Here is a 14,529-nt window from a genome sequence, read left to right as displayed (position 1 = left end):
GTTAGAGGGTAGCGGAGACGTTTACAAATTCCATTAGGAATAATGGATGTGTGCGTCTATGTATATAAGCAGCATGTGTGTGTGGAAATGGTAGACAGACGATCGATTCTTCGTAACCAGAAATTCGAGATAGTTTGATGCCTCGTGGTTGAAATTCTAGCACAGCCATACATATCCTGATGATACCAGTATGTTGCTGATAAATAAAAAGGTAAAAAAAATTATTACATATCTAGTTTTTCCACTATTGGTTCCAATGCACTTGGGACAAGAATGCAATTCCGACCTGTAGCCACATTCGTTTTAAAATTTATACGACACCAACTGAATGCAAAAATGCATTCGATGAACAAGAGGGCAAGTACAACCGCATCCGCGTTTGGGGATAGCTACGCACACACTTCTCCAAGAGTTGTTGGTCGAGTGGTGCGAACAAATTTGCACAAATCTGCATGAAGGGTAGTAGGTGGTCCTCACAGGTGCACGAGTACACGTACACGAGGGTGGCTTGCCATTCAGTCGGTGGTCAAGTTGGCAAAGGCCGTCTGCGTTGGCGCAAGGGTGCTAGAGAAAGAGAGCAAAAGTATTCGAGAGGGGAGTGAGGAGTTTATGGGGAGCATCGAAAGAGACAGCAGCGTTAGTCTCGCCCCGGGTAAAGTTACGGATGCTGCGACCAACGTGCACAAGTCGTGATAATACGCGAGTTCTCGAAATGAAGATAGTGATGATGATGAATTTGACAATACAACGTATAGGGTTGTGCTACTTGAGCAATAGCCATATACCAAAGCAACATTACTGCCTGTGATGAGAAGTACGCCCACTTTGAAATATGGTAAATCTGTGCTAAATATTTCTACTCTGAGTGCACGAGATGTCGAATGGGTCGAGGAGTTATGACAAGAGGCTTGGTCAATACCCGGTATTGTGTGCCTTGATGTTTTAACGTTTGTTTTGTCGACTCTGTGATTTGAATTATCGTCAGTGTGCATTACCCTGATTATAAAAATAAATATTAATCATTAATTCAAAACTTTGCACTACTACGGTTAAACCCTTATAATGTTTAGTTATCTATAACACTACACGTGTTCTTGTGTGCTGATTTTTACACGTGTGAAAATAATGCCAATGTCTCGTGAATTAGATTACAAATTGCACCAATTTCATCAATAATTCATTGTATTTTTTATACATATAATAGAGTAGGATAATAATTAATGACAAGTAGTAGGTAAATACAGGAAGCAAAGTAAAGTACTCAGGTAATAATAAATGTTACATGTACAAGTATATGAGGCGTAATAATGTGACAAGATTAGCCGGTAGATTGTTACGACCTTCCATTTTTAACGTCACTCGATATTATCAAGGATTTATTCCACTGAAAGAGTTCCCTGTATGCCTCACAGGAAATGACGACAGCTGATGGGAAGGAGGTGTTTGAGCCGACGAGGAGAAAACGCAGAAGAAGGCTGAATGTCAGACCAGCATTAAGATGGAGTTGCGCAATGCTACTGGTTTTAGCAATCAAAATACCAATGGTAATGAGTAATTGTGAACTCGCGGAATTGGCATGCCGTGATGGTCGATGCATACCGTTGGATGCTTATTGTAATGGTCGTGACGACTGTGGTGATGGCAGTGATGAACCAGCTCTTTGTACTCCTTGCAATCGAACGTATCATGGACAGGAAGGTCGAACATATGAACTGGATTTACCACGACCAAATCAAGTGAGACTGCCATTTCTCTGTCATTTGACCTTTACAGCTGGTGGACCAGGTCATGGAGAATTGGTTCAATTGCTCTGGGATGCATTTAGCATCGGTCGCCTCGAGACAGTCAATGGCGATACCAATGAACCATTTTATTCAAGCTGTCCAGAAGGGTCTCTTCAACTGGCAGAACTTGGGAAACCTTTCACAGGCGGCTCATGGTGTGGTACCGGCGAGGGACGGGCTTCTTATTACAGTGAGACTAGTACAGTCACGGCATCAATTAGACTTTTTCATGCACCCTCCGACGTGCCGTTTGAATTCCGATTACGTTATCGGTTCATTGGTCGGAATGATGCCATAGCACGTCTCGGTCAACCAGGCTTAACAATAGAACGTGGTTCACCGGTTCCAGGTACTTATTGTTCACGTAATTTTTATGAATGCCATAAAAAACAATGCCGCGTTCAAAGCCCCAATTACCCGGGGGAGTATCCAAGAAATGCAAGTTGTCTCATTACTGTGAGGCAAAAATTCGTGCCGACATGTAAGCACGCGATGATATCCATTAAAGCAGGCAGTGGACCGAGTACCATTAAAGCTGGATCATCAATTCTTCAGGGTTTCACTAGCACTTCTTTATCGTCTTTCAACAACAGCTATAACTATTCTACAGCCACTGATCTCCATGATAATAGTTCATTAGCTACAAATAACTCGAGCAAACTCAGCGTTTGGCAGGATTGCCCTCCAGAGAAGGATCGTTTAGTGTTTCGTGATGGCCCGAAACTTGAAGATGCCATACTTCTTGTCTATTGTGGCGGACCATTACCTAGAATTACAGCACGGGGACCAACGATGTTAATTGAATTCCGTAGCTCACCTCTTGCCATCCCTCTTGGCTCATCACCCTTGCGTATTGAACTTGAAGTTCCTGTTGTTTATGTTGATTCTGACGGTCTTGATTACGCTCGAGGTGATCAAGGATGCTACTTCTTTATCAATGCCACTGTTAAACGAAGTGGAATTCTTCGTGCACCTCAACATACCCTACCACTTGGTTCTATCTGTACCTGGAACATTAGAGGCACTGTTGGTGACCGAGTTTGGCTGTATTTTTCCTCATTTATTCAAAGAGATTTAACCGGCGGTCTCGATAACAATGCAAGTACCTTTCAACAAAGTGAAAATCTTCAGTGCGCTATTAAAGTGACTCTCTGGGATGGTCCACCTAATACAGGTGTCTCTATTGTTAGTCTTTGTGATGGAATTCCTAGATTGTGTGCTCATGCAGCTTTAAGAAATTCTACTAGGTCCACTAGACCTTGCACGCCACAGGAAAGCTATTTAACTATCACGCCAACCCTTACATTGAGGATGGAAGCTCCTCTTGGAACTGCTCTTCGTACCGTCAATTTTCAGGTGAGCTATAAATATATCTGTATTGAAGTGTGAAAGAGGGATCAGTTGATCTTCAATAAAAGTTATCTATCTTCAATTTATTTATTTTCCACACAGTAGAACCTTTATTATCGCAATTCAACAATTTTATTATATACTTATATTTTTATACCTCATTTATTGATGTTATTATCCCAAACAAACAAATGATCAATTTTTATCTATTGTATGTGATAAAATAGTAATAATTCACTTTTAATTTTCAATAAAAAAAAGGTTTAACTAAAATTAATACTTGAATGCATTTCTAAAGCATCAAGTAGCTTTAACTCTAATTAGCGGTAGATATTCCGACCAAATCAAACTCTCTCTTGAAATAAAACTAACGAATTTGTATTGTTATGAAAATAATAAAACAAATGACTATCGTAGTCACATTTAAATTTTAGTAATATGTAATTATGTTAATTTTCATAATGAGTATTACCTTAAATATCTATTCGTTATTATCATTAGAGTCAATGTTAATTCTGTGTGGTAAAACATTGAAAGTTAAACATTGAAATATTAAAAAACAAACAAAACAAGCTTATACAACTCTTCAAACTTTATTTTAACGATCAAATTTCATGAATAACATAACAAAGTAGTGGGAAAATAGCTTTTAAACTTCTCATAAAATTCTACTTTTTTAATTCATTTTCTTTTGTCGGTTGAAAGTAGACTCTAATCGCTTCATAATATAACTGACAAATGAAATTATACTTTCAGGCCCGTTATGAATTTATATCAACTTTGCAAGGCGGTGAACCTTGGGGGGATGGAGTGTGCAGTAGAATTTGGCGACGAGTATCAAATGGGGAAGTTTCATCACCTCGTGATGTTCGTCTATTTGGAAGAGGTGGCCAGTCTAAAATAAGCTGTACTTATAGAATAGAAGCTGGTTCTGGTGAACGCATTAGACTTACAATTCATAATGTAAGTCTCGGTGATGCGACTAATTGCATTAGCGAATTAGATCCTCATTCTGGTCGACCAAGATGTCTCGCTGATGCTGGAACTCGAGATGCAAACTTAAATCTATATGAAGTACCATGGCGTGATGTTAAATTACCGCGAGCTTGTCTCTGCGATAATACTTCTCACTTGCCTCTAACTTACATATCCGTTAGCAAAGCTTTGGAATTAAAATTTACAGTGAGTGAACAAGCCCCTTATGAAGACTTCGAGACTCTGTTCTTCTATGCGAATTTCGAGCTCATTCGGGTCCCTGAATGCCCCAGAAAGCAACGACTACGAGGAGAGGGTAAGCCTATTTGAACTTCATCCATATTATATTTTTATTTGAAGATATTAGCGTCGAGAGCATTGAATAGATTAATGGAAAACTGTCAATACTCGGTGAACAAGATACTTATTGATAAACCACTTAGGTGTCAAATAGCATTACATGTATTACCTATATAACTATATTGGTTAAATCCAATCTTCCACTTCTAGTCTTTAAGTTATCATAAATATACTTACCAATAATGCACTTTAAATACATGCCACTTTAAACTGATTTTATTAGATAACCCAGGATCGTTGCTCTACAATATGTAAATTAATGTTGAATTCTCTCTATTTAGGCGGAGAGTTGAAATTTACGGCTCCACCATTGTCCAGGCCAGACATTTACTGTGAAGGAATGCCATGGCTCGTTGAAGCCAGAGATAACAGATCTCTTTTTGTGTTAACCTGGGGATGGTTTCTACCTATAGACTCATCATCAGGAACATCATCAGCTGTCGCTGCATCGTCTTCACAACATCAAGTACCTTCATCAGATTCATCAGAATCATCAACTAAGTGTCCAACATCAAATAGACTTCTCCTTTATACTGGATGGCCAACAAAACTGTTGAAAGTCGTTTGTCCAGTAGACCCAAATACTCGAGAATCTACAGTCCATGTTTTCTCTGAAGAATGGAGAATCGCTGCAGGTGATGCTGATGAACATTGGCTAGCTCCTCCAAGGCCAGCAGCACTTGTTATTGAATTTATTGCTCGTGAACCTGGACAAGCTACTGCATCTTGGTTAGAAATATCCAAAAGTCGGTCTGCTTTGCATCGACAATTACGTCTTCCTGGAAGAACTTCTGATAATGATACAACTAGTACAGATTGTCTTTATACTTGTCCTGAACTTGGTGCTTGCATAGCTGAAGCTTTATGGTGTGATGGACATACTCACTGCCCCTCAGGTCACGATGAAGCAAATTGCGGAAGTGGAGCCCGATTGTTAGGTCTACTTCCACCAGGAATGTGGCTAGTTGTGGCCGGTGTTGCCGGAATTGTTACTGCCTTTGCGTGTCTGCTAACAATACTCATTTGCAAGTGAGTTTGAAGCCATTTATTACTCTTTGATTTGACTAATTTGTCGTTGCTTACTGTTTTTTTTTATCTTGGAATCTTGTTAAAAAATTTATTGCTTTACAGATCAAAAGCTCGTGCCAAGAGGCTTTACAATGACGATCTTAAGAGATCTAATGGTAGGCCACGAAGAGCTCCTACTGAAGAATCCCTCCTAGGCTCTTGACAACAATCTCCCGGCTTCGTGGAATATATTCACGTCGACCGGGAGACAACGGTTTAGTGTGTAACTTTTTACACGTCGTTCCGTGCAATTTTGCCGTCCTGTAATTTAACTCGGCGTATGTTCACGATAAATAATGACTTGTCACGACGAGGATCATAATTATGGATTTGCACGAAACGCATATGACATGTGTATATGAACCCTCATATAGATTTTGAAGGGAAAAAATGCACTTCCAGAAAGAGATATAAATTTTCCACCAACATAATTTTATTTAGAGTTTAAATAATACTTACATAAAAGCCCGTGAGTACTTGAGAATTTTTTTTTTCTGTAAAAATAAACCGTGGAAATAATTTTTCTGTACATAAAGAGAAAAATTTTAATACATTTAAATCTCTTCTTGAAGTAGAAGATTTTAATTTATATTGCATTATTTTTTTGTTAAAAATTAATTCAACGAAATAAGAATTTTATTCTTTCTGGAAATGTCATTATCTGTCTCAGCACATCGTGTCAGAATCATTTTCGCCTTATTCATCATCCATCCCTTATTCTCTTTATCATAAAATCATTAATCGTAAATAAATAATGACAAGTATAAATTACTGACGAAAAAGAAAGAATCATTTTTTCATCTTCATTTTCTGAAACAAAGAAAAGCTTTAAGACTAACTGTTGTGGTACAAAATGTCTCAGCGTAATAATACTGCAGTTGAAAAATGTGGTTTGAAACGCAGTTTATATACTTGCCCCAATCATCTTTCGAATAAATACATTATTAATATACATTTTAACATACACCACAACACATACATACACTATAAACTTATAAAATATTTGCGTGAAAACAACTCTTACACTCGTCGTTATTCCAAAACGTTGGAAAGTATCGTAGAGATTATCGTTGAACCTCTTACCTAGTTCTCCTTTCTGTCTCGTGCTATTAGCAAGCATCTTATAAAACGTAAGTAGATTCGTATAAATGACGTACATCAAAGAAAGCCATCAAATGACAGAGCTTTAGAAAAATTTCATATATATATATTTAAGTAGTTGTGCGGTTAAATTATTGAACAAGTAGATATAAATGAAGGTATAATCTACTAAACCATGGATTTGATGTCTTTGTCATGAGATAATTAATTATTAAATTCAATAATACTTTTACATGGCGCTTATCATTCTTTATCATACTGAATATTATTTGAATTTCTTAACAACTTTTATTCTTACACAAACACAAAAATGGTACCAAAAAGGATTTAATGAAAAATTAACATTTGTATAAATTAAACTAAAATATGTCAGTATAAAGTGCAATACAAATCAAAAGTTGATGTAATTGAGTTTAATTTATGTAGAGTAACTTTGTCATAAAGTAAAAGTTGTTAAAATTTCAGAATTGATTTGTTTTCATATACAGAATTATTGAGGAATTTGGAAAGAGAGCTTCTCAACTTCTAGCTTGCATGAGTATGATAATATTTGATATATGATTTAGTGATGTGATTTTGTGTAATTGTATCATATGATAATATGTATTTTATAATTTAATTATATATATATTATGGTATGAAATTAATTAATATCAATAATAAAGAGAAAAAAGGTATGTATGTAAGAAGTATTATTATAAGAATGAAAGAATCATTAATTTAGTTATAAAATATTATTTAGTAATATTAAATGATCTATAGAAATATGTTCACAGTTAAAAAATATTTATAAAAACATAATGTACGTGTGTGCCTACGCGTCACTTTATGTAAATAGATTTGGCTGTGATAAAAAACGAGTTACGAATGTAATTAATTAAATGTACGTATGCAGAATAGTTAATAATTATCGTTGGCTCTTCCTTCTTCTATTGTCATCATTCAAAAAATGTTCACTAAAATTACATAAATTAATATTAATTCATGTAACTGCACCATTCATATATTTATTAGAAAGAATAGAAGAAAATTGAGAATATAATGTTATAATAGAAGAATTCTACAATTATTATAAGTATATAAAAATAGAAAATTTAATAAATAAAAAAAAAAAATATTTGATGTTAAAACCAAAAATCTATACGCTCAAATAAAATATATGTTAATGAGAATTTCACAAATAAACTCATCTTGATAAAATGTTTGATCAAAAATCTTCATGTCACAAGAAAATATTGATAGTTAAAAAGAACAAAAACAAAATTGTTACCTTTTCAAAGTATTATTTAAACAAAGAACAAGAAAATATTATTGACGTTATCTTTGTGAACTCAACGGCTCATCTTTTCCATTATTGAAAGAAAAATTTCAAAGAGATTATTATTATAATAAACAAAACATAAATAGCATAAAATAATGCTATAGAATAAATATTATAAATATAATATAATTATATTTGTAGATTAAGTAAGTAAATAAATTTATTCATTAAAAATAAAAAGGAAATTAAATAATGAAGATATGTAACAAGATCAAAGAAAAAAATGAAAAGTAATAAAAGTTCAGGAAACTTTAAAAAAACATAAATAGTTTAAAATATTATATTAGTATCTATTGTAGATTGAGGTGAACATACATCAATTTTTAATCAACAAAAATATTTAGTTTATAAGTAATTAACAACAAATGGAAATTAATTTATTTTGTAATGAAATGGAAAAGGAGATTAATGAATGACATTCTATCGAAATCAATTTTCAGTAAAGTGCTTGTCAGATTGATGAAGTAGGCTATAACTAATTTTTTGTAAAACTCCATTGAAGTTCGTGAAAATTATAATTACATTTCAATAGACTATTACTCCTTTTCGATTTTTTTATAATCTAAATTAATAAATCCGTAAAATCTAAATAATAATGACTGCCATATAAAATAATTCTTTTAGTGAAATCATCAATAGTAAATAATGGAGATAGTAAACAAAATAATATTAAACTCGACATTTTTCAGCGCACTTTATGTTATATTTCTACCAAATAAAAGTAGATTTTATCATTTGATAGTTCTGCACACACTTGTTGTATGATAGATACTTCAAATTAAAAATTTCAAATAAATAACATAATTCAACGACTTTGCTAAATTTTTTATTGCGTAGTTTCTTTTGAACACTCTTCCATCACTCAATTAATAAGTTCCTATGTATCTGTAATTTTATTACCCGCTGAGTAACATTAAGAATGAAGTTAATTAATAGAATTGTTCAATTTACATATATAAATGTTTAATGTTTGTAGAACAAAAAAATGCTCCAGGTGAGGCTCGAACTCACAACCCCGGCATTGCTCACGAACACTGTCTTATAAGTACCGTGCGCTAACCAATTGCGCCACTGGAGCTATACGGAGTGAAGCTCCAACAATTCAAGAAAAGCATACGTCGCTTATTGAATGATTATTATCTTATCTTATCAAAATTTTTCAAATATTTATACAGTATCTATTTCTATTTATCATAAATAATCGAAAATACTATTCTATTTGAAATTTTTAAGCACATTTAAGTCGTCGGTGAAGAAGAAAATTAATGATTATTTATCGATCATTGTTCTATCTCAGTTGATAAGTAAGTTTATTATTAACAAAACGAACAAAAAAAAATGATAGTAAATAGTTACTGATAATCAGGTGATCTTGTACATTTTGTTACGTTTTTTACGTTAACGTTGTATATAAATACTTGCTGTCAAACATTAAATTCCTAAAATTACCATTTTTCATGGATTTCAAAAGGTATTGAAAATATATTAATAACAATTCATGCTTGTTTATAACGTTTACAGAATGATTTTATTGCCTGAACAATGATGTATTTATCATTATTAGGTTATTTTTTTTGACTATTATTTCCTTTTGTATTTGAAGACAATATATTTTTAAATATTTACTAACCTCTCATTGTTATCGAATAATTTATTTATTGTTTTATAATGTATTTGTGCAGATGTAAAACATTACGATGAGTTGGTTTGATGCTTCGGGATTTGCCAACTTGGCAAAATCAGCACTCAAAGGAGCTCAAAAAACTATTGATAAGGCTTTAGATATAAAAGAAGAAGAACCAAAAGTAATTTCAACACCAGTGATTGACGACACCAACTTTTTCGCTGCATGGGGTATTAAAAATGAAAGCACCAGTAGCACTCAACCTGCGTTGACTAATATTAAACCGGATACTAGTATATGGGGAAGTTTTACAGGATCTTTTTTTGAAAATCCAAAAGGAACATTGGATGATTTAAAAACTAAAACATCATTAAGTTCTGGATCATTATCAGAAATATCTAGTGAATCAACAGAGTCTACAAGTGTTATATCTTCTAAATCATTACCAGAGAAATTAGCTTCTTTTCAGGATAAACCATCTGTGACTGAAAGTTCGAAAGAACAATTAAATAAATTAAAAAATGATGATAATTTCCAAAGACAGAAAAATGTTAAACAAGAAGGTTCTGGATACAACTCTAAAAATGATTCAGAAGTTGATTCATCGAGTAACACCGGTGAAAAACAAGAATACAACATCAAGACAATAAATAGAGTATCAATTGTTTCTTCTGAAAGTGATAAAAAAAGTTCTGAAAGTGTAGAAATTCTTGGTTCAAGATCTGCAACAAGTACAAATTGTACCACAACACCAGACTCTGAAGTTGTTTCACCAAGTGATTCCCTTAGTCCATCAACGTTAGATCCAAAGAAAAATTCAGATTCAGTAGAGGTTTTACCCGATAGTTTAGTAACTTCGCCTAGTTCTGTAGAAATTCTTGCAGATGGTTCTAAAACAGAAAGTCCATTTTTATCGCCGATGAGTTTTTATCATGAATCTCCAGATGCAGCAACTTCTTCAATTGAACCGGAATCATCATCAATCCAAGATTCTTCTTCAGATATTTCGCCATATGCATCACCAATGGAAGAATCTAAAACACCAAGACTTGATGAAAATAATGAAGTTTTATCTACTAGTCAGATATCGCTTCCACTTTCATCAATGCCAGGAAAAGCATCGCCGCTAGTTAATTTAGATAGCGCTCAAAATATTGATGAATTAGATGAAGTAAGTCAAGCAGAAGATTCTTATACGTCAGCTTCTGAAAGTACAGTGATGACTATAATGGAAACCTTGCATCAACAATTTGATCAACCGAAAGGTAGAATGTATGATAGTTATTCAGAACCATCAAAGTCAAGTAATCTTACTTCTATACCAACTAGCCAGTTAGAAATAAATTTAGATTCTTTAAAGGATGTTAAACAAAGCCTTCATTTAGCTATTAAGCCCATCACTACGCAGCCTATTCGTAAAACAGAAAAGACAGAGTCATTTGATCCAGATTCAGCTAAGAATATGAATATTGACCTTACGGATTCGAGTACTAGCTGCTTTGATCAAGATAAATCAATAAATCAAGAATTTAATACAGCTGACCAACACTCGACGGCAATATTAACTGATTCAAGTTGCGAAGGAACTCTTGTAGACACAAGTTCAGATAATAATGTTACGATGAAAAATTCTAAAAAAGTTAGCTCTGGTGATGGATCTTTAACATCAAGTTCATATGTTAAAAATATGCTTGCTGATGCGATGGTAGAAAAATGTATCAACGATGGCGAGACTTTAGAACAATTAGAACGTCATGATATTACTCACAGAGAACATTCACCTATTTCGTCAGAGAGGTAAACATTTTTTTTATGCATAACAAATCTTATTTTGGCAGCTTATTGATTTTTATAACATTTTTCAGCCGGTCGGATTTAGTGAAAATTGGATCAGACCAAGCCAGTGGTCACACAAGTGGTGATGAGCTTGAAACAACGACTTCTAGCGATATTGAAATTATTTCAAGGTATTTATTAATCAATTTGAAAACGTATAAATATTATACATTTTGATTATAATAGTATAAAATTTTTCATTAGTCCTAATGGAGATTCGAGTTCCACACAATCACGACAAAGTCCAGCGAATCTTCATTCCGGTAAAAGCGGTGATTTATTAACAAAAACATTAAAAACTCGCGGACATTCACGTGAACTCAGTGAAATTAGTATAGGATCAGATGATGGAGGATGCAATGAGGTTGAAAAGTTACGCAGGCGAATTCAAGAGATGAATGAAATATTAGAAGTTCGTGAATCAAAATTAATTGACGTGAGTAGGATAAATATGGATTTACATGAGCAAAATAATCATCTAAAAATACAATTAGAAAATTGGGAAAAACGTGCTCAACAGCATCAAGACTTTCATTCAATAACTGATGAATATACTCAAAGAATGTCAGCATTAGAAAAAAAATTCCAACAAACTATAAGAGAACGTGATGTACTTAAAGAACAATTAGAAATGTTAAAGCAGGACTTATCGTGTCAGTCATCTTTAGCAAATGCTGAGAAAGATGAAATTATTAAGCAACTTAGAGAAGAAGGTGAAAAATTGAGTAAGCAGCAATTACAACATTCAACTATCATAAAAAAATTACGAGTAAAAGAGAAAGAAAATGAAGCCACGGTAAAAAGTTTAACTGAACAATTAGAAGAACAATCTTCCGAATTAGATAGATTAAAACGTTCTTTATATGCTAAAGAAGAAATTGAACGAACCCAGATTGAAGCAGTTCATACCCTCACAGCGAGAGTTAAAAAGCAAGAGAAAGAATTTTCCACATTGCAAGAGAAGTTTGATAATACGACGCATAAAATGAATGCATATAAGACGAGTCTTGATGCGGCTAAAACAGAATTAGCTGAAACTAAATTCAATTGTAGTGTAGCAGAAGAAGAATTGAAACGAGTATTAGAAACTGCTGGAGAATCTTGTCGCTTATCATCGCAAGTTGAAGATTTGAAAACCAAGATAAAACTTGATGAAGAGAATTTTGTTAAAAAAATTGATTTATTAAAGCAAGAAAATAGTGATCTATTAAAACGATTAGAGGCTGCTGAGGTACGAAGTGAAGAACTTTCAGAGTCTGTTACTCTTGCTACAAAACCACTACTTCGACAACTTGAGCAGTTGCAAGCTAATTTAACATACAAATCCAATACATTTATGAAACAAGAAAAAATTATGTCAGATAAAATTGAAGAACTTCAGACAAAGTTGGAGAACATGGCTTCCACTGATAGAACTCTGATGGAAGAAAATGTAAACTTAAAAACTAAAATTTCAACTTTGGAATCTCAGGTGAAACGAGTAGAGTTAGACAAATCTAAAGTAGAAGAATTATATGAAAAACAAAAATCCGAAAATGCTAAGCTTATAAAAGAGATAGAAAAGCTTCGGTTGAAGATAGAAACCCTAGAGAAATCTCATCATGATGAAGTAAGGGAATTAAAAAGAGAAATTGAATCACTTAAAGATAAGCTTTCCATGGAAAAGGCAGCGGCTGATGCTGAAAAGAGAAAAAATAATCCTGTATTAGAACATCAACAGAGTACTGGAGAAGAAAATAGAATGAGTCCAACTTCCAGTGTAAGAAGAGATTCTATTAGCAGTACTAATAGTGTTTGGCTTGCGGTAAGTTATAATCTAATTATATTTACAATTATCATTGGAAAATATGAAATGATGTATTTGTTTTTTTTTTTTATAGTTTAATGATTCAATCTTTGATACAAGTTCCGGGCGTTTTCCAAATGTTTACGATGGACTTAGAACGAATACTAATACAACGTCAACAATTGAAACTCTTCAAGCTCAATTAAAAGCTCGTGAAGGTATGTAAATTAATTGGAAAATTTTTTTTTCCTGAATTAATTTTCTATTTTATGTATTTTATTCAAATAAGTTGATTAATAATCAATTTTCTAGGGGAAATTCAAACTCTCCAATGGGAAATGCACAGGCGGAATACGGAAAGAGACGCATTGAATATGGAGCTTTCAAATTTATCGATGAAGGTGGAAGAGCTTACGACGAAATTAACCGAAGTTGAAGCATTAAATGCCAATCTTAATGAAATTCAAACAAGATATGATGCATTATTACAGATGTATGGGGAAAAAGTAGAAGAAACGCAGGAACTTCAATTAGATCTCGAAGATGTGAAGGAAATGTACAAAAATCAAATTGATCAACTTTTAAAAAGAGAATCGTAGAATATTTAATTTTTGAAACATTCCTCTTAAATATTTTTCATTAATGAATAGATTTATGTGCAATATTTTATCGTCGCAGGTCGGCTGAAAACATTCGTTTTAAATGATGATTGATCTTATTCTGTACTAACTGTGGTGGTTTTTGTTCTTTTAGACCATTCAATATTGAATCGAGTAAAAGTTCGATCCAAAACACGAATTATTATTCTGCATGTAAGCAGTAAAAGGAGACTGAGAACTAAAAAAAAAAATTATAAGTATTGGCCAAGTTTTAGAAGTTGATAATTGTAAATAAAGGTATTATAATATAATCGAATATGAATAATAAAATGAAAATTCATTGTTGTTAAACGACATTGTCTTTTACCATCTACTCGCATATTACTGCATATTTTATAATTAATTATTAATTATAAAATAAGAATGTATTGTATAAAAGAGATATGAAAATAATTAAGCCCTTAAAATTTTAGATAATTTTATTTGTAATGATTTCAGCGGCGTCCAGTAAATCTATAACTTATCAAATTAATAAAGAAATTTGTTTTCATATAATGCTTAAGTATTTTAAATTCATGTTATTCAGAAAAATCATAATTAATGTACATGTTTTTAGATATTTTTTAATCTGATGAGTTACATTTTTTTTTTTGTTTTTGTTTAATTTAAATCAGCCACTGTAAGTAGTTTTAAAATTTTTTATTGTTAATTGTTGTTTTTTTTAC

At 32.9% G+C, this 14,529-nt stretch overlaps 2 protein-coding genes and 1 non-coding gene across 3 annotated transcripts; 2 read left to right on the top strand and 1 right to left on the bottom strand.

The window, feature by feature from the left end:
* The first annotated feature begins 658 nt into the window (after window positions 1-658).
* On the top strand, window positions 659-6,039 carry LOC118072652 (uncharacterized). Its single transcript, XM_035092687.1, has 5 exons — window positions 659-835; window positions 1,413-3,140; window positions 3,891-4,425; window positions 4,751-5,498; window positions 5,601-6,039. The coding sequence occupies exons 1-5, from the start codon at window positions 833-835 to the stop codon at window positions 5,698-5,700; spliced, it is 3,114 nt and encodes a 1,037-aa protein (XP_034948578.1). The 5' UTR covers window positions 659-832; the 3' UTR covers window positions 5,701-6,039.
* A 2,906-nt stretch (window positions 6,040-8,945) lies between these two features.
* Window positions 8,946-9,037, bottom strand: TRNAI-UAU (transfer RNA isoleucine (anticodon UAU)). The gene is given in 2 exon segments: window positions 8,946-8,981; window positions 9,000-9,037. It is a non-coding gene; the product is annotated as a tRNA-Ile (tRNA).
* A 253-nt stretch (window positions 9,038-9,290) lies between these two features.
* Window positions 9,291-14,314, top strand: Tmf (TATA element modulatory factor). The gene is made up of 6 exons (XM_035092842.1): window positions 9,291-9,430; window positions 9,642-11,380; window positions 11,449-11,550; window positions 11,624-13,223; window positions 13,300-13,423; window positions 13,518-14,314. Exons 2-6 carry the CDS (start codon window positions 9,657-9,659, stop codon window positions 13,802-13,804), a joined length of 3,837 nt encoding a protein of 1,278 aa, XP_034948733.1. The 5' UTR covers window positions 9,291-9,430; window positions 9,642-9,656; the 3' UTR covers window positions 13,805-14,314.
* The last annotated feature ends 215 nt before the right edge of the window (window positions 14,315-14,529 follow it).

The sequence above is a fragment of the Chelonus insularis genome, unplaced genomic scaffold, assembly GCF_013357705.1.
Source record: "Chelonus insularis isolate UGA/USDA-ARS -01 unplaced genomic scaffold, ASM1335770v1 contig_94_pilon, whole genome shotgun sequence".
Taxonomy (NCBI): Eukaryota; Metazoa; Arthropoda; class Insecta; order Hymenoptera; family Braconidae; genus Chelonus; species Chelonus insularis.
This window is presented reverse-complemented; position numbering and strand designations above follow the sequence as displayed.